This window comes from Dermochelys coriacea, chromosome 1, assembly GCF_009764565.3.
Source record: "Dermochelys coriacea isolate rDerCor1 chromosome 1, rDerCor1.pri.v4, whole genome shotgun sequence".
Lineage (NCBI taxonomy): Eukaryota > Metazoa > Chordata > Testudines > Dermochelyidae > Dermochelys > Dermochelys coriacea.
This window is the reverse complement of record NC_050068.2, coordinates 96,292,955-96,312,809: the sequence shown is the minus strand read 5'-3', so window position 1 is coordinate 96,312,809 and position 19,855 is coordinate 96,292,955. Positions and strand designations below refer to the sequence as shown.

The 19,855-nt window shown below is 37.7% G+C and overlaps 1 protein-coding gene across 9 annotated transcripts in view; it reads left to right on the top strand.

Moving 5' to 3' along the window:
• The window catches only part of ABCC4 (ATP binding cassette subfamily C member 4), a 199,697-nt gene that overhangs the window by 47,651 nt on the left and 132,191 nt on the right, over nt 1-19,855 (top strand). For 8 of the 9 annotated variants that reach the window (XR_005295447.2, XR_005295451.2, XM_043504664.1 and 5 more), the window contains exons 9-15: nt 4,997-5,101; nt 9,200-9,289; nt 9,977-10,168; nt 11,172-11,266; nt 11,415-11,501; nt 17,980-18,076; nt 19,292-19,507. Coding sequence is in view for 7 of the 9 variants with exons in the window: in XM_043504664.1 (XP_043360599.1) it covers nt 4,997-5,101; nt 9,200-9,289; nt 9,977-10,168; nt 11,172-11,266; nt 11,415-11,501; nt 17,980-18,076; nt 19,292-19,507 (882 nt within the window). In the remaining 2 variants the exon portion in view is untranslated. Of the gene's footprint in view, nt 1-4,996; nt 5,102-9,199; nt 9,290-9,976; nt 10,169-11,171; nt 11,267-11,414; nt 11,502-17,979; nt 18,077-19,291; nt 19,508-19,855 lie in introns of those variants that run through there. The other variant, XM_043504669.1, reaches the window with a different exon arrangement.

The following is a 19,855-nucleotide window of genomic DNA, read 5'->3' as shown; positions in this document are numbered from 1 at the left end:
AATCAGTTTTGAAAATAGTGAAATGTCATCCCATATAAAGAAGATAGTCGCATCCACTCTCAAGGACAATATCAAAAGCCCTGTTCTAAAGCAATGTCTGCTTCTCAAACTCCTATGGATGGCTTTTGGTAGCTTACCTCCTTTCAGCAGGGTAGATTCTTGAGGACAGAAGATGCTAAGGAATATTTTCCCTGAGTGCTTTAAACCAAAAGTCAGTGAGACACTTTTGAAAATTTTACCATTGTGTTTTTCCTATAATTTCCTCAGAGTTAGTCAAACAGCTTGTCCCCTTTGTTTCCATGATTTTTATTCAAAAAAATCTTTTTTCACGTGCCCCTACCTGATTTTTGTTTCCTGTTGTCTTTGTCTCTTTCTCTCTAGTTACTTGCTCTCATTTCTGGAGTGAATCCCCAGTGTGTCTCTCATCTTCAGCCCCACCCAGCCTACTCTTCCGTTCCAACTCTTCTTTTTTTTTTTCTGTCCGCTATTCTATGTCTTGGAATTCTGGGGACTATTGCTGTAGTGCTCCCTATCGGATTGTCAGCAAAAATCTCCTCCTCCTATACTAATCCTATCTGCATATTTTGAAGGACTATTGGTTAAAATATAAGGAAAGCCCTTAACGTATAAATATAAAATTGTACAATTTCTTAAACAAGCATCCACTTTCTGCAATCTACCTATGGATGCCTAACTATGAATTCAACATTGGCTAACCAATCTTGGCTTCATAATCAACTATTCCAAGAGCTGCCTGATTCCCTTTCAGAATATTTTCCATTCAAGAGCAGCTATTCTGGGGTTTCCTGGTTTACTGTGTCTCAGTAACTGCAGATCAAATATGTTTGTTTTATAAATAAAAAAGATACTTTTGGTAACTGTTAACCCTGAAAATTACCTCTGGGATCTGAAAGTCTACTTCTGTTCTTTCTGAATTGCACATCAGCCATTGTTGCCTGGTGTCTTAAGTGTGTTGCAGGCTACAATACAGTTGAGGTATATGCTTGTGTATATGTAGTAGAGATTCTGCGACTGGAACTTAACAATTCCGTTGAGGAAACATGAGCCAAGAAGGAATGGTGTTCATTTCCTTGTATCCCAAGGACCACAGTGGCTGAGGGATTTAGCAACAGAAATAAATGTAATCGTAAGCCTTGTCTTTTTTTGCTTAAATTTCCCTAGGCTGGAAGGGAGATAATGTGCAACCCCTAGCCTGCCCTGTCTCCTGAAAGTCCTATAAAAATCCACACAATCCTGGATCCCAGGCTGAGGCCTTTATACATCACACAGGACGGGAGTAGTTTTAACTCTATAATTTTACTTGTCATATAATTTTTGACAGATTTCCGTGCTCCCTTTCTATGTTGATGTGCCAATGAGAACCTGTTTCACACACTGTGCTGCTCTTTTTGTCTTGCCCCCTTTTTGTCCAGTCAGCAGGCTGTATGATTTTGGAAGTCCCTCCTACTCTTTTCTCCTTTTCTGTGGCCTTTAGATATCGTGTTTAGATACATGCACATTTTGCCACCATCAGCTACTTTGGGGAAAAAAAAGTTTTTTTAAAAAAAATTGATTTAATTTATGCTTACTGGAAACATTAAAAATAAATGAATAGCTATAGCTTTCATGCCTTTTCCTCCTTTTAAGAGGAAAATGTTTTATGCATTTAGTGCAATACTTAATAAAGTCTAGTAAACAGGTCCACAAATTCTGAATGACAGAAGGATAAAGAACTGTTAACATGCAATTTTAGATAATTTTTTTATCTAGTTAGTCCTTTTCCAAATAAAGGTATTAAATAATTGTGAAAAGGCTTACTAACCGAAAAAGAAGTGTTAATACATACATATGTATACACATACATGGATTTTTCTCATTTTTAGAGGAAAATAATGTTAACACAGTACATTTCTAAAGAAAGTCATTAAATCATTTACAAGAATCTTAGTAATGATAGAATACAGTGTTAATGCATAAATATTTAAACTGCATTTTTCACTTTTTTTAGAGAAAGATATCTTTATATGTAGTTAGTGTATTTTTAAATGAAAGCTTTAATGTCAGAGGAATAAAGGAGAAGCGTTAATACATACATAAATACACACACACACACACATTTCTTATTTTTTAGAGGAAAATATTTTTATGCATTTAGTACATTTCTAAATAGTCATTAAAGCCTTAATGTTAGAGGAATAAAGGATAATTATATAAAATCATGCATTTTTAGCGGAAAACATTTTTTCATCCAGGTAATACAATTCTAAAGTAAATCTTGTAATAAACAGGTATACAAAGTCTAAATGACGGATGAATAAAGAAGAGTTAATACATTTTTACCTAAAAGTATTTTATCGATTGAGTACTTTCTAAATAAAATCTACTAAGTAGTTGTAGAAACGCTTACTACCAGAGGAATAAAGTAGGGTGTGTGTGTGTGTGTGTGTGTGTGTGTGTGTGTGTGTGTGTGTGTAAAATCATCTTTTAGAGGAAAATATTTTTATTTGCAGTTAGTACATTTCTAAAAAAATAAAATTGCACAAAGATTTCAAAGTATTAGTGACAAAGAGACAAAATATAACTGTAGAGTTAGTTACGTTGTGCAGGGTAGAGTTGTTCTACAGCTTCTTTTCAGAGGTGACCAAGAAAGTTTTTAAAAAGTACAGCCAAAAAAAGGCAGAGAGAAGTGAAACTTCCCTCACCCCTGCCCCCTGACAAGTCATGTGGCAGAAACCTCTGTTCTGAGAGCTTGCAACAAACCCAACCTCATTGGCCTAGCTTAACAGAAGGTATTCTTTAGTGAGTGGGCTTTTTGCAGAATCTCATTGTTGGGATTCCCCTGAGACATCTTCCACTCAGTTCCCCAAGAATCCAGTCCAACTCCAGTTTGTCACTTAGGTTCCTGTATCTGGCATACAGAAAAGCTACACGGAGTTGAACAGACACAGGCATAGGAGATACATATAGGGCATACATACATCTAAAGTTACACAGTAAACCTCTTCCTTTATATATATTTACACATTGCATCCTATGTTCTGGGATTGGCTTGGTAACTTTGTAGGAGCCAATCCCTGTACAACATATTCTGTCCATGCACCACTTACTATTTACGTCATCCTATGTTCCAGGCTTATCTTGTCCATGGTAAATGATTCCCTGAGTGTTTCCCCTTATTTTAGCTAGTATAGACATTCTGTTTCCAGCCTGTTTATCCGTTTTCCTCCCTATTCCTGTCTCCAAGAAATGAGGCCTCATCCATAATTGCTCATGTCAAGCCAAGCCTACACATGCATCATAGAATATCAAGTTGCATTGCATTTTCCTGATCTAGTCTGAAGGTTTTTATAATCCCTCAGTTTTTTATGGGATTATTCACTGTATCATATTAATATATAAACTAAAGGGGATAAAACAAAAAAACAACCAAACAAAAAATAAGCAAAATGTGTATGCAGAAAGACTTCTATCAAACTCTTTACAAAATCTGTGTAAATTTAGCAATTAGCCTTATTTGTTTTTTTAATTCTGGAACAGGAAAAAAACTTCTTTTTTCTTTCACATAATTCCTTTAGCATTTCTTTTTAAAAAGACTTGATAGAGAGACCATAATGGGAATACATGCCTAACCTGCACTCCAATTTCTCTTATTCCATTTACTCAAAGTAAGGTATTTCTTCATAACCTGTAATATATTTGTTGGAAATTAGCACCTATTGTCTTCAGCTGTATTAGTGGGCTCTTCATTTTAGTGAAGTTTTTGAAGGACAGATAAATGTTAAAAAAAAATGTTTAGCAAAACATACAACATGCAAACACAGAACACCACTCACAAGCACCCTCCCCTGCCCTACTTCCCAAAACAGTTAAGTATACATTCAAGCCCACTTCTGTATTATTTTATAGATACACCAATCTAAGCATACATTCAGTTAGAACAAGGTTTCTCACTCCGAAGGTCAGGACCCAAATTTGGGACTCCAAAATGTTTCAAAGGGGTCATGTGGCAGCTCCAGTGGCTTCTGTCCCATGGGGCTGGCTGGGCTTACCTCCCTGGTCCAGGCACTGCAACCTCTGGGTCTCAGCACCACTCAGTGTTTGGCCCAGCTGTCATGATGACAGGCGTGCGGGTAGGCCAGATTTGAGTTGTATTCCAATTCCACTTCTCATAAATTTAGTTCAGTCAGCAGGGAGGGAGGGGGCAAACCTGAGCAGTGCTGCAACCCCAGAGAGAGCCAAGCCCAATCAGCTCCACAGCACAGGAGCTGCAGAACCTGCCACTGTGGGGTGAGTGCTGGGCAGACCCCAGTCACCCCCCGGGGGACAGGACATGACCAAAATCACCCTGGGACCTCCACTTCCAGACTATTTACTGGGTTGCGACAGGCCATAAACATTTACAAATGGGTCCTGAGCCCAAAAAAGTTGAGAACCACTGAATTGGAAAGCCTGGGCTAGTGACAAAAGGGGGAGGGGGTGATGTGTAAAAGGGGTGCTCATTAGTGCAATATCCCAGAAAGGAAACCTGTCAAACTATGTGATGAGTAAAGATATAGAGTCAAAACTACTGATAAGTGGGTGAAGGTGCTATAGAGGGGCAGAAAGAGTGGGGAGACCCTTACACATATTGTTTTATTGTCAAAATTTCAAAGCAAAAATTCAGCTGATTTTGAAGTTCAGATTATGGTACCGACTTTCTCATAAGAGTTCTTAACAAAAAAATCCTGAAATCTCACTGGAAGTATTTTTATGCCATGAAATGCACACTTTGGATAGTATTGCTGGTGGAACAATAAGTAAATGTACAGATATGGTTAGTTAATTATGGGATACCGTTTGAAGTCTTTGTACATTGCTTTGGAAACACAATTCCTAGATCAGAGTAGTTTGTCACATATCATTTCCATTTTTGTACTGTATACCCAGAAACACTTTTATTTTTAATTCACTTTTCTGGGTCCTGTTAAGCAATCCCTGTTTTTTTCTTTTGCTACAGAACTTTCTAATACTTGATGAGGTTTCACAGTTCAATCTGCAACTGGAGAATAGCAACGAAAATGTCCTACTTCATGTTCAAGACTTGACTTGTTATTGGGATAAGGTAAATCTCCCTCTGCAAAACCCCATGGATATAGGTTGTTTTTTTTTTTTTTAAACCATATTGAATTTGGTGCTGCAAGTATTTTGAGTCTAAATAAGGTAGAGGGTATATTGTATAATACATTCAATACACAAACTTCATATATAATCTCTTACATATATGTGAAACCATTTAGCGGGTGAAGTCAAAACTAAAGAATAGCTATGAAAACACTATCAAATTAGATTAATTATAAAATACAGCTATTGCTAAATGTTAAAACTAGTTATAAAAGAAGCTACTGTTCTATGTGACACTTTCTCTCAGCTTGGTTGAATAGCACTTTGCTGTCAACCTGATACTCTGAACCCTAACTCTGATTTGTTGCTAGTCAAAGACACAAAACGTAAAATGGAGTATAATGCTCCTTTCTGGTGACCTTTTTATAGTACATTATCAGGTTTTAGTCTTTCATGTGATTCAGAACAATTGACTGCAGATCAGCCATTGGTCTAGAAACAGTATGATGCACTGCCACCCACACTGGGGTCGAGAGCAGGAGCTCACCGTGGCGAACCTGAAGCATTTTGTTCTTTTAATTACAATGGCAGCCATAGAGTTCATTTACAGATTACAGATTGTTTATGTAAAAAGGACTAAAAAAGCTTCATAAACTCAAAGTGGTGTTTAAAAAAGGTATTACATAGGTAATAAATCTATTACATGGACTATTTGGGATTTAAAAAAAAAGATAAGGTACCTTTTTCATTTTAAAACTAGTAATGCTGTGTCAAACAGCAATCTATTGTGCATTTTGAAACCTTCATAGTTTCTCTTATGGAATGCATCTGGCAGTGCACAGTGACTTCTATCTGTAGTTATAATGAATCTTGAAGTTCTAGAAGAATTATATTGTATATAAATTTAATGTTATCCATAAGATATGCTGCATGCCTCTCCCAGTCTGACCTTAACCCCCCTCCAAAAAGAAGTTAAATTACTATATATAAAAACAAAGTATTTCAGTTGTGCAGTTCAACGTTAGTCCCTAGTTGATGTCTTTATTCAGTAAAATCAGTTTAATGACAATATTTTTGATGTGAGAGGGCGTTCAAGCTTTTGTTACTAATGGGCTTTAAAGAATTAGATGGAACTTTCAAATCTGTGTCAGAAAATGTTTTGCTTGAACATGGCTTCACAGTGTGATTTAGCATTTTGTCTTGTATCTTTTTGTCAATATATTGGCCATTTGTGATTTGATGACAGATTACAACATATCATGATGCTGTCTCTGCCATCTCCTTCTGCGCTCCCACAGACATTTTCAGCTTTTTTGGTTGTTTTTTGATTAAAAGGCTTCACATTTCTTATAATGGGCCTGATCCAAACCCCGCTGATGTCAAAAGAAGAATTATCATCCCCTCACATAAAGAGCCTGCCACTTAATTCTGTGGGCTTTGGATTCGACCCAGTGTAAAGAAATACCATTCCCATATGTCTTCTCCTAGTTTGTCTTGAGAGAGATCCAGGACTCTGACGGGGTCAAGATTGAGGTGCATTGCCAGAATTCTGTGGGGCGAATCTTGCATACTAACATTTGCCTGAACTCTGCATGGTTCTGATCAGTGCTATCTGTGTCACATACTCAGGCCAAATTCAAAATATATTAAGACAACTTCTCTATTTGGTTTACTGTGAGTTGTGTATAAGTCTGTAAGTTTTGCCACTGACTTCTGATTTGTCACATAATTTCTGTGGGGGGGAAAAAAAAGGGACCTCTAGGGTTTTACATAGTCATGGGCTGTTTCATCCTGATCTGATGACTGCTGAACAAGACTCTTCTATGGATGTATACACATTTAGCTCTTTTTTTTGTGTGTGTGATTGGCTATCTTTATAGCCTTTAAACTATTAATAATAATGATTTTACATTTTTTTAATGAACAATGTTTATTAAAAAGAATGTATGGCTTGAACTTTTCTTTTTATTAGAACTAAAATTAACTTCTGCATTTTTTGCTGTAACTTTTCCCGTATCATACAATGATGAATCACCAGTTTTGGACAATGTACAGACAAGGAAAGATTTTATTCTTTTTTTTTTTTTTTTTTAAGCCAGTTAAATTAACCATCTAGTGATAGGAAATAGCTTTCATGTGTGTCTTTTTTTAATTTGTGTCCTGTACAGTGCCAAGCACATGGTTGGCACTTAACAAGTAATACATATTGTTTTTGTTAGTGGAAACACTTTTTTAAATAAATGTTTCAGTAAGTAGAGTATTTCGACAAACCATCTGTTGAAATCATGTTGACTATTTAATGACACTAATAACATGTTACAAATATTGTAAGTATTGTGTGCATATTTGTATGAAATAATCTAGGGAAGATCAAAATATCCCTTGGTACAATTGTTATACATTCTTGAGCACTGTACCCTCAGGCGAGTTGCACAGCATTCAAGCCCAACCAGTATGATGACTGGAATTAGTCTTAATATGCTGGTTAAAATTAATCTCAAGTTGCAGTTTTTATTTTAATTTTTAATTAGAATAAGGAGGTGAGAATACTCATTTGGAACAAAGATGTCTTAAGTTTTTAGTAATGTTACAAAATAGTTTATTAGGGGAGTTTTGCTGAAAAGATAATGGAGAAAGATAAGTTGTAAACCACTTGTACTTTCATCAAAATATCAAGTTTGATAAAGGTAGCAGTATTAATGTAATATGCTTTGACTGCTGAATGCTGAAAGGCATTTGACTTGGTACCATGTGACATTTTGATTAAAAAGCCTAGAACAATATAGAATGAACATAGCTCACATTAAATGGATTAATAGGCTGGCTACCTGATATATTGTCTCAAAATATATTTGTAAAAAGGGAATCATCATTGAATGGGTATGTTTCTGTGGCATCTCACAGGGATCTGTTCTTGGCCTATGCTATTTAATATTTTTATTAATGATGTGGAAGAAAACATAAAATCATCACTGATAAAGTTTGCAAATGACACAAAATTTGGGGCAGTTGCTGGTAAATAATGGGGAGGACAGGTCACTGATACAGAGCTATCTGAATCTCTTGGTAAGCTGTGGTCAAGCAAACAATGTGCGTTTTAATATACCTAAATGTAAAGCTATACATCTAGGAACAAAGAATGTAGGCCATACTTATAAACTGGGAGATTCTATCCTGGGAAGCAGTGACTCTGCAGAAGATTTGGAAGTCATAGGAGACTGTCAGCTGAACATGAGCTCCCTGTGCCATGCTGTGGCCAAAAGAGCTAACGCAATGCTTCAATCATAAACAGGGGAAACTGGGTTTGGAGTAGAGAGTTTATTTTACCTCTAAAAGAAAAGGAGTACTTGTGGCACCTAATAACAAATTTATTAGATGCATCCGATGAAGTGAGCTGTAGCTCACGAAAGCTTATGCTCTAATAAATTTGTTAGTCTCTAAGGTGCCAGAAGTACTCCTTTTCTTTTTGCGAATACAGACTAACACGGCTGCTACTCTGAAACCTATTTTACCTCTGAATTTTGGCACTGGTGTGACTGCTTCTGGAATACTGTGTCCAGTTCTGGTAAACACTGACAAATGGGTCATTATAGCTGTAATAATGTATTCTATGGAATCACTTCTTAAATAAATAAACATATATGTTCCAGGTCCCCACCTGGTGTAAACTGGCATCGCTCTATTGAAGTAAACACCAGCGAGATCCTAGATTGTTTATGCTGGATTGAGAAATCAATTTATAAAAATGCCCTGTTGCTGCCACCTAGTGGGGATTAATTATTATCGTTAAAACGATGGATTGTGGCTATAAGGAGTTTGCAATTTAGAAAAGAAATGAATCTCTATTTTGCTAGAAATTGAAATGTTACAATTAAAGGTTGGAAGGAGAGATGCAAAGCATGTGGACAAATGCTCTGTATGAACTGAAGAAGATTTAGACTAGAAATAAATAAATATCTATGTTAACAGTTTCATGTTTATTAAGTGTGTGGATTTATCTGCTAGTTTATGTATACTATTCTACTTTTTAAAAGACATTTTTGATATATTTTTCAATACTGGGAAAAATTAACTTATTTTTCCCTTCATAAATTCATAGAGTTTGGAAATCCCAACCCTTCAGCAACTTTCTTTTACTGTCAGACCAGGAGAATTATTGGCTGTGATTGGCCCTGTAGGAGCTGGGAAAGTAAGTCATCATGTGTTGGTCTGTTTTACATTGTTTTTCCTACAATTGGACATATGTATTAAAGTTTTATGAATTTCTTATGTTGTGTTGTATAATACATTTAGATGTGCATACTGGAATACAGAGTAGTTAGGGTAATGCCTCTTACTGTGAAGAATATGGTTTGAGGTTCAAAATTAAGACACCCTTCCTCTCCCCATGCTTCACTTTCAGTATAAATGTGACGGTTACCAGTACATGTATTCCTGTTTGGGTAAACGTCTTACTTCATAGTGTGTTGGTTTTAGAATTCTTCTAAGTTTTGTCCCATTATGTTACAATTTACAAAATGAAGCTTTTAATACAATAAAAATGGCAAAGTATTTTAAAAATGATATAACCAACTAAGTTAAAGGATGAAATTTTCAAAAGTACCTAGGTGACTTCAAATTTCAGTCCCATTGAGAATTAGGTAACTTTGGAGCTTACATCTCATTGACTCTCAATGGGACTAAAGTTCTGAAATCATTTAAGTACGTTAGAAAATGTTATCCAAAGTTTTTTTTACAAATTAAAATGAAAAATTAGTTTCTGAATCTGCAGTGGGGGCATGTATCATTTCTTTTCTGCATGTTCTTTATAGTGTTCAAAAACTGAGTTTAACAACTTTTTTTTAAACTACCAACCAAACAATAAACTCTCTTGCAGTCATCTCTCTTAAGTGCTGTACTCGGCGAACTGCCTAAAGTCAAAGGTTTGATGGATGTTAGAGGAAGAATAGCCTATGTTTCTCAGCAGCCATGGGTATTTCCTGGCACCGTGAGAAGTAATATACTATTTGGCAGAGAATATGAGAAAGAAAAGTATGAAAAAGTTCTAAAAGTTTGTGCTCTTAAAAAAGTAAGTGATTTTCTTTTGAATGTTGATTCTGTTTTAGCCAACTTTGGCTAACTTAGGCCAACTTTGTTTTTCACTTTAATGTTATTGCTATGATAGCTAGTATCTGTTGTGATATGTAATTTATAGAATTAGTTACCAATTTACTTGTGAGATAGATGAATCCTATAATTTAACACCGTACATAGTTGTTTTGTGAGATTTACGTATAAGAGCAAATTCTTGTAATTCATAATAAATTCACTATAGGGAGATTGATTTTCTGAGGAGCTAGGACAAATTTGACAGGAAAAAGCTAGTTCCAAATATTTTGTATGATGATGAGTTTTAGCCATGTTAATTGCTTTTATAATATATGCTTAGAGGCGCTAACTGCCTAAATGACCTAACAAGATAGAAACAAATGTTCATAACTGATGCCACTTGCCACTTTTGTTTTGTAAATAACCTTTACACAATGCTATACTCCCTTTAAGATGTACAATGTGCATGTTGCAAAGTGATATTCATAGTTCCTTAACACTATAGACTGGAGAACCTGCTGAGCCGTTGTAGCCTTGTAGAAAAAATGTTTTTGAAAGGTAGGGGGGTGTGTGTGTGTGTGTGTGTGTGTGTGTGTGTGTGTGTGTGTGTGAAGGAATTTTTCACATGTGATACAGAAGAGGGTTAAACCTATTTGTCAAGAAATAGACATTTTGCTTGATAGCTAAAAGGTATTATTATGCTGCATATCCTGCAGCATCTTTTGATATTCCTATCAGCAGTAATACAGGTGAAAACTAGACTCTTACTGTGATGGAAAATCTTTTTTGCAAGGTTGTTTTTACACACTGTAGATAGAATTTCTTTAATCTCTCCTGCTGTTGTGTAACTTAGATCGATCTCCCCACAGAGTAGACCAGGGCTTAGTAACTACTGTATACTTTGGGAAAGTAATTTTGATTCAGATGTGGGAGATATTCTTTTGTAAAGAATTTTTACCACTGTATATTTTCTATATTCATAGGACATGGGATTGTTAGAAGATGGTGACCTGACCGTGATAGGAGATCATGGAGCTACATTGAGTGGCGGACAGAAAGCCCGTGTAAATCTTGCTAGGTAAAAACTGTTATTTCTCATAATATCTGTTGGTACCTATCATAGACATTAGTGACTAATATAAGCAAGTTAACTGTAAGAATGTATTTGGTACTGACTTGACTAACATTTCTTTAAATGTTGACTAACATTTCTTTAAATGTCGTAGAGCAGTGTATCAGGATGCAGACATCTACCTCTTGGATGATCCACTGAGTGCAGTAGATGCAGAAGTTAGCAGACACTTGTTTGAAAAGTATGTTACTATTTTGTTTTTCTTTGAATTTTAATTTAGATTTACTGATTCCAAACAGGGAAATTTAGAAAAATATTGTTTTTAGAGACAATTCTCCTTCTGTAGCTTATATTATCAGTATTTTCTTCCTGAACTTATTCTTTAAGATATTTGTATGAAAGCAGTTAATCTGTTCATGCTGTTTCATTCCTCATTTGAATCTATAATCTGTTTTTGAGGCCATAATAAATAGAACTATATGTTTTTTAAGGAAAAACATGTCATTTTTCTTGGAGCAAAATGGCAAATTTCATAAGTCAATATTACATTTGGTAAGCTAGTTTTAGTCCCTAGTACCAACCAAACATTAGTTTATAATGTTTCAGTCTATACCTGAAGAAAGAAACAAAGAATTGTCATTCATTTTTTACATCATTAGAGCTTTATGTTGTTAACTGCAACTGTTTGTTCTAAGTGGCTAGGAAAAGCATCTCCCTTCTCTTTTAAATTCTTGATGATTTTCCTCTTCCCTCATTCTTTATAGTTTAGTCCATCTCAGGAAGATGAAATAAGGAGTCATGTCCTGTTGACTAGACACTTGAGAGTAATATGAAGAGAAAGGAAAGAGAAAACACATTTACCATAGAAGAAAGGGGAATCTAGCCGTTCCCTCATCCCCAAGGAAAATAGAACTGTTCTTTGTGAGAATCATGTTTCCTTTCTCATAAATTACTGTGTTTTTTTTTCTTTTCTCCCATTTCTGCTTTCAGAGGTTTGCTCTGCAAGCCCAGATAGATAACTCAAGAACAGTTGAGTAGGCCAATGTAGAGATAGGTATGCTCCTATCTCTATTGACAGGTCTCATCCAAGGCCTGTTGCAAGTCTAAGAAAGATTCCCGTTGACTTCAGTGGGCTTTGGATGAGGCCCTAAACAAGATTATTTTCTTGATTGAATTTGCATCCACTAAAGAAAATCTTAATCTGGCACACACTTTCATAGCCATGCAGAAAAGTAGTGTGTAGGTTAGATAAGTATACATCTGAATACCTATTGGTGTAGGCAGTTCTCTGATTTGCAGCTGCATTTTCAGATCAATTGAAAATTGGGTGCAAAATATGTATTTTTTCACTTTCTCATTCCATTGAGACTGATTTTGTTGTTTCTTTCAGTAGCCAAAATACACTTCTGTGAGCCAGCACTACCTCTTTGTAGGGCTTAAATAAGACTTTAGTGGTGTATAGGCTTTGTGCTAGCCTTGTGTGCAGGGGAGAATTTTGCCTTCTATGATTGGTGTGCATCCATGATCACTTACAAAGCTCATACATTCTGATGCACTGCATTCCCATGTACACTGTCTGAGCTACACTGTTTCCTTTTCTGTTTCTTGTGGGAGGGCTATAACAGCTGTTAAATGTGTGTGTGTCCACTGTCACTTCCAATTTTAATATCTTAAATTTTCATTATATAGAGTGCAAATTAAAAAGGAAAAGGCATAAGTACCCTTTAGGGCTTAATCTTCCAGCCTGATATTTCCAGATCCATTAATTCTGAGTTCATACAGTGCCTAGCACAGTGAGCTCCATGACTGGGGCTACTAGCTATTATTGCAGTACAAATAATAATGTTTTCCTACCAATAAACACCATAAAGAGGCTAAATGACATTGGTTCAGTGGCACACAATCTCCCATTGCTGCTAAATGGCATGGAGAATGAGATATTTAGAAACTCAGAAAAGAAGTAAAAGTTCTTTTCAGTCTTCTTTTCCAAACTCTAGAGTAAAACCAAGATATATTATGGGGAAGGAAGACTTGGAGAACAACTCTTTCTGTGATTGCACATGTCCATTCCAATGACGCAGACTTCGGCGGCATCGGTGGGAACCGCTGAGCTGTGGTCACCAGGCAGAGACTCCTTGTCATCAAAGTCAGAAAGGGGTTGTACTCCTTCCAACCAAGGAGTTGGCCCTGGCATTCCTCAAGTTGTCCCTACCTGGCTGTGCACTTGGGCCAGGGAGTACCATCGAGTATTTGGCGTCCTAGTCACTGGCCTGTGACTAGTGGCCTTTTAGGAACTTGTGGGCATTTCCCCCGATGCAGGAACCCCAGTCAAGGCGTTCCTATTCGCTGACCTCTGAAGGAAGGACACCCGCAGACCTTTGGGGAGCAATCAATTCAGACTCCGGTACTAAGGCCAGTGCTGTGTACCAGAAGCAGGTGCCTTGAGATCCGATCAGCGCAGAAGGTGAGGAGGAGTGCCCTCAGCCAGTGCGAGGCTCCTCTTCCTCCTCTCCCGATGTTACCATGTCGGGAGCAGGTACATCACCTCCCCATAACAACTAGAAGGCCCACCAGGACTTGTTGAAATGAGTGGTCCAAAATTTGGGCATACAGGTGGAGGAAGTCAAAGAGTCCTTCTATAGTTTGATTGACATCCTAACCACGTTGGGCCTGTGGTGAGTAGCCCTTTCTCTCAGTGAGGCCATTGTAGATTCCACTTCATTTAGTTGACTTTCCAGGCCTTAGGCATGCTAATAAATGCACAGAAGTCTACCCTTACCCCGGTACAGAGGATAGCATTTATTGGAGTGGTGCTCGATTCCACCCAGGCCAGAGCCTTCCTCCCAGAAGGTTGGTTTCAGATAATCACATCCCTGATAGTACTCCTCAGGGACCATCCCGTTATAACAGCCTGTTCTTGTCTGAGGCTGTTTGGTCACATGCCCTCATGAACATATGTGATGCAGAATGCATGACTACACCTCAGGCCCCTCCAGCTATGGCTGGCCTCAGTGTATGCACTTAACCGCCATTATCTGGATTTGGTCCTCACTAAACCTTCTCTGGTCCTCACCTCCCTCAATTGGTGCCTGGACCCATGGGTGATTTGCGTGGGCATGCCCTTCTTATGGTCCCATCTGCCGATTTCCCTTGTCTTGGACCCATCAGCACTAGGCTGGGGAGCACACCTAGGACCACTCGGGACTCAAAGCGTATGGTCTCTGTAAGAGCTCTCGCTACACATCAGTGTCAGAGATCTCTGGGCAGTTCGCCTGGCCTGTCAAGCAGTCTTGCCTCACATTTCAGGAAGGTGCTTATAGACAACACTGCAGCTGTGTTCTACCTCAACAGGCAGGGAGGTAGAACACACTCTTCCTCCATGTGTCAGGACCATACCATTCTGTATATCCATCCAGTTCTTCACAGTGATTGCTGAAAGGCTAAAAGTCTCTGCTCAGAGACTTTCGTCATGGATCACATCACGCATTCTCACGTGTTATGATCAGGTCGGTGTTCTGCAAGCAGTTGTCCTGACTTCCCGCTCCACAAGAGTGCAAGCATCATCATCAGCATTCCTGGCTCAGGTGCCTATTCAGGATATTTGCAGAATGGCTACTTGGTCATATGTGCATACATTTTCTACTCATTATGCCATTACGCAACAGGCTAGGATTATGCCAGTTTCAGTCAAGCCGTTTTACAGTCACCATGTCCATGAACTCCAACACCACCTCCTATACAACTGCTTGGGAGTCACCTACAGTGGAATAGACATGTGCAGTCACTCAAAGAAAAAAAAATGTTTACTAACCTTTCTGTAACTGTTGTTCTCCAAGATGTGTTGTACATGTCCATTCCAAGACCCGTCCTCCTACCTCTCTACACCAGAGTTGGCTGGAAAGAAGGAACTGAAGGGACGCAGGGTTGGCCAGGCCCTTTATACTGGTGCTAAGAGTGTGCTGCACCAGAGCCGACCCAACAGGTACACTGAGGGAAAAATTTCTGGTGACTGTGTTTGGAGCATGCACACAGCTACGTTGGAATAGACATGTGCAACACATCTCGAAGAACTACAGTTACAAAAAGGTTAGTAACCATTTTTTTCCATCCACGGATTTCAGGGATACCTCTTTGAAAGTAGAAGTTTTCTTCTAATATCTCCATAACAACTGTAGTATTGGGAAAGGTCTAAATTTTATTGATGTTCAGCAGCTAGATGGAATGAGTAACAAATTTTGGTATATGCTTAAAGTCTGCTGGTTCTTAATCATGCTAGATAGACCTGAACTCTGAGCATGATCTTTTGTATTTGTAGAATATCAGGCTGTAGTTTCAAAGATAGCACTTTTGAGTCCTGGTAGCAATTGTGTGAATGGCAGAGCAAAGAGCAATGGATGGGACGGGAGAAGCGAAGTACTTTTTAATGAAAACTTTAAATGAACATGTTATCTCACCCACTCTAACCTGCTCTTCCTTTTGATTTTACCAGTTCAGATTTCAATGTATTCATGCTAAATAAAAAAACGTAGCATGTATTTGGCCAACCCAAACCCAAGTACAACTCTACAAAATTCTCTAAAGTTGTGATTTGTGGAGAGCTTGCTGGTAATAATTATGCAAGTTCTCTTCCTTGTAGTTCAACTACACCACTAGTACAGTGCATGCTGAAACATCTCATGAAATGGAAATATATGTAGCAAAATAAGTGTTAAAGGAGAAATGGCATCATAGAAATTTATGTGCATTCAGCATCTCCTCGCTGTATACCACATATTTTGTTCTTTAGTAAGTTGTAGAGAATTTTGACGTGCATTTGTAAAAGCCTTTGTTACTTAGTTTCTGAAAATTTGCAGAAATACTTTGAGCATGGGACAAAGCTCCTGCTCCTAGCTTGGCGAGTTTGTGAACTATTGGACCTTAAACATGTCAATTGTGCAAGACTTGACTATTGTCAAATCTGCACTTCAGAATAGTGTAATGTTGGAGGGAAATTCCATGTTTTAAACTTGGTTCTGACTAATGTGGAGGAATTCATTGTGCATCTGAAGGTGGAAGGCAATTTGGATTAAAGTGAACATGAAATGATAAATGATTTTAAGGAAAGGAATGAGTGAGAGCAGCAGAACAATGGATTTCAAAAAAGCAGACTTTGACAAAGAACTGGTAAGTAAGGTCCCATGGGAAGAAAATCTAAAGGCTGTTATACAGAGGACAGTGATCAATTGTTCTTCATGTCCACTAAAGATAGGACAAGAAGTAATCAGTTTACGGCTTGTCTACATGAACAATTAGATTGAGGGAAGGTGGGGTGTGAATCTACTCTTTGCTAGCCTGCCACAGTCTAACTGTCCATGTGTGTTCTTCTGATGCACATTAACTGTTTGATAATGCGCTTTGAGTTAGTTCCATTTCAAAGAGGGCTCAGTCAAAGCACTCCGACTAACTGTTAATGTGCATCTGCAGGGTGCACATGGACAGGTAGACCACAGCAGGCCAGTGCATGGTAGATTCACATCCCATTTTGCTGCAATCTAATTGTTTGTGTAGACAAGCCCTAAATCTGCAACAAGAGAGATATAGATTAGATATTAGGAAAAACTTTCCAACTGTAAGGATAGTTAACTAATGGAATAGGATTCCAAAGTACCTAACTAGACTTCCTGTTGTTGGAGGTTTTTAAGAACAGGTTAGACCATGGTTCTCAACCTTTTTTAGAATAATGCTCCCCCTTACCTTTTTTTTTTTTTTTTTAAACTTGGAGCACCCCCATCCCTTTACAAAATGAGATTTTCTATGTAATCTAGATGGAACTGGAGCCATTAATACATTGATTTCGATAAAGGCGATTCTACTTTAAATAAATCAGCCCTTTGATCCTGCTGTCTGTGCGTAGGCTAGAAAATCTTACTGTTCACAAAATTTTCAGGGCAATATTTCTCAGTTTCAACATCTAAGAATGCTAGTGAGCATTGTGCCCTTGTGAGGTCGCAGTGCCACTCACTGAAATATGGCCTGGTCACCACTCCATCTGGGGCACAAGAGAGGGATGATACCACAGAGACAGGTGAGCCCCCTTTCTGTGAAGGTGGGATGGAAGAGGGTGAGCTATACTTGAAGGATCCACCACCATATGCATAGTGGAGTCAATATGGTCCAGGCCAATAATAATAATAATGTTTACTCCTCCTGTTGGTATTAATTACATACTCCACAAACTTTTGGAAATTTAGCTCACAGAAGTTGAATGTTGCTCTTGTTTTTGGATAATTGTCTATGCTACAATATGTTGCCTAACTTCATTCACGTCTGTGAATTTCATTTTGATTAAATAGGTCTGTTCTGTTCATAGCCCTGTTTACTTTAAGACATGTATATGTATTAATAATAGGCTGAATGCACAATTAAAAGATTTCCTTAGTAATCTCTTTTCTCTAGAATCAGAAATTTTAATTCACAATTTGGTTTATTTCACCTACTTTGTAAGCATACAGTATTTAAATAAAAGATTCCCATAGTGTGCTGTTCAGTGTATTAGAGACATGCCAAGTTGACATAATTTTGACAAGTACATTGTTTTGGTTGTCTGCTTGTCCTGTGGTGGTATTTTTCTTCCTTGAAGACAAAGTAATTAATATATGTGGTTTTATAAATATTTCTGTAATGTACAAAAATGTTTTAGAACGTTAATGTGCTGTCCATTTCTTTCCTTCTCTTTGCAGGTGTATTTATCAGGCCTTGCACCAAAAGATCTCTATTTTAGTGACTCATCAGTTGCAGTACCTCCATGCTGTAAACCAGATTTTGATTTTAAAAGAGGTAAGTCTTATCACTGGCTTGCTTTTAAAACTCAGTTGTTGCTGCTACTCATTCATACTCTGAAGATAAAAATGTGAAGAGTTAGGAAAAGTGATTTTCTATAAAATATAATTACAGTTTATAAATGTATTTTATGTCTCCTAAAGACATTCGTTAAGTGTATCTGTTATTAACAATAGAAGCTGAGAAGAGTTTTCTTAGAATAACTTGCCTGAAAAATTTGAACTGGCATATTATCATGTTGTATATTCTGCTTGTAGGGAAGTGATTTTTACTGAGTACTTAAAACTTTGTTATTGTTAAGATTTATTTTAGTGCCTTAATAAATAGGTGGGGCAGGGGGAAGAGCAGGAGAAGCTGTATTTATTAGACTCTGCAGCTCAGTTCCATTTTAATTGAAGACTGAGAAAAGGCCATATGTATCTGAGACCAACTAGTCTTCCAGAAAAAGCAGAGAGCCCCAGACTTGATGGTCCTAAAAACTTAAGATGATAAAAAAATTGACTGTTCCCCTACGTTTTAAGGGTGGGAGAAGCAGGACCCTTTAGGCCTTCTTTATACTTCATAAAGTTGCAAAAAAAAAAAAAAAAAAAAAGGCCACAACACCCATATTTTTCCTTGTCAGATCACCTTGAAGATACAGTAATCTCTGGCATAGGTGCAAAAGAATGGATTGTGTTGGGGTTTCTTAGGCTGGAACACATGGGGTGAAATTCTGTGTGGCTCCTCTAAGAGCCCCATGGGGAGCAGAGGGCTAAGGTGGCTTTAAGACCTCCCAGTTCTGCATGGCTCCACAGACCCTGGCATATCACATAAGCTAAGAGACCCGTTTATGATACGGAAGCCTGCCTCTAAGCTGTAAGGCTACCTTGTGCAGGTCCTGCAATGAGGGAATCCTCCTCCATCCAGATTCGGGTCCCTTTATACCACTCTGACCCTTTACCTGGCATAAAGGGGCTGGTTTGGGGAAGGTAAGGATCTTGCCTTTAATGCCTTGCTACAGAAAAAGAATGGATAATTGGAAGGATTTAGCCTTTCAGTGTTATGAAGTGAGGGTTTCTAAGAAATCTCTTGAGCTTTTATTTTCAGACAGTACATGTGTCAAAAGCCATGGGGCTCCAATAATGAATATTTATGCAACAGATTGTTAAATTCACCCTATACAGAATTTGCACATAGAATGTGAACAAAATTTTAAAAAATATTTTGCTGTAGGGTAAAATGGTGGGGAAAGGGACCTATTCAGAGTTCCTGAGTTCTGGAATCGATTTTGCTTCCCTTTTGAAAAAAAATGAAGAGGTTGAACAGTCACTAATTCCTGGAATCTCCACTATGAAGTTAGCAAGGAACCGTACCTTTTCACAGTCCTCTGTCTGGTCACAAGATTCCTTGGCGCAGTCACAGAAAGATGGAGCAGTAGAACAGCCACCTGTGAGTACATCAAATATGAATTAAACATCATGTTACTTGTTAATTTTGTTCAAACTATGATATTCTTATGGTAAGGTAGGCTAACGTTGAGGAGAGATGAGCCACTGAGGCAGGGAGACAAGCCACCAGTGAGGAGGTTCTGAATCTGAGATAGCTGCCCTGGAATTGAACTTGGAATTGAACCTGTGACCCTTGCGTTCCCAGGCACTGCTCTAACCCTCTGAGCCACAGAGACAGGTTGTAAATATGTGTATACATAAGGACTATGTGCTCTCCATCCCTGTGCCTATAAATACTGTTACTTAGTCTTCTGTAAAAAAAAAAAAAAAAAAAAAAAAAGCATATGTA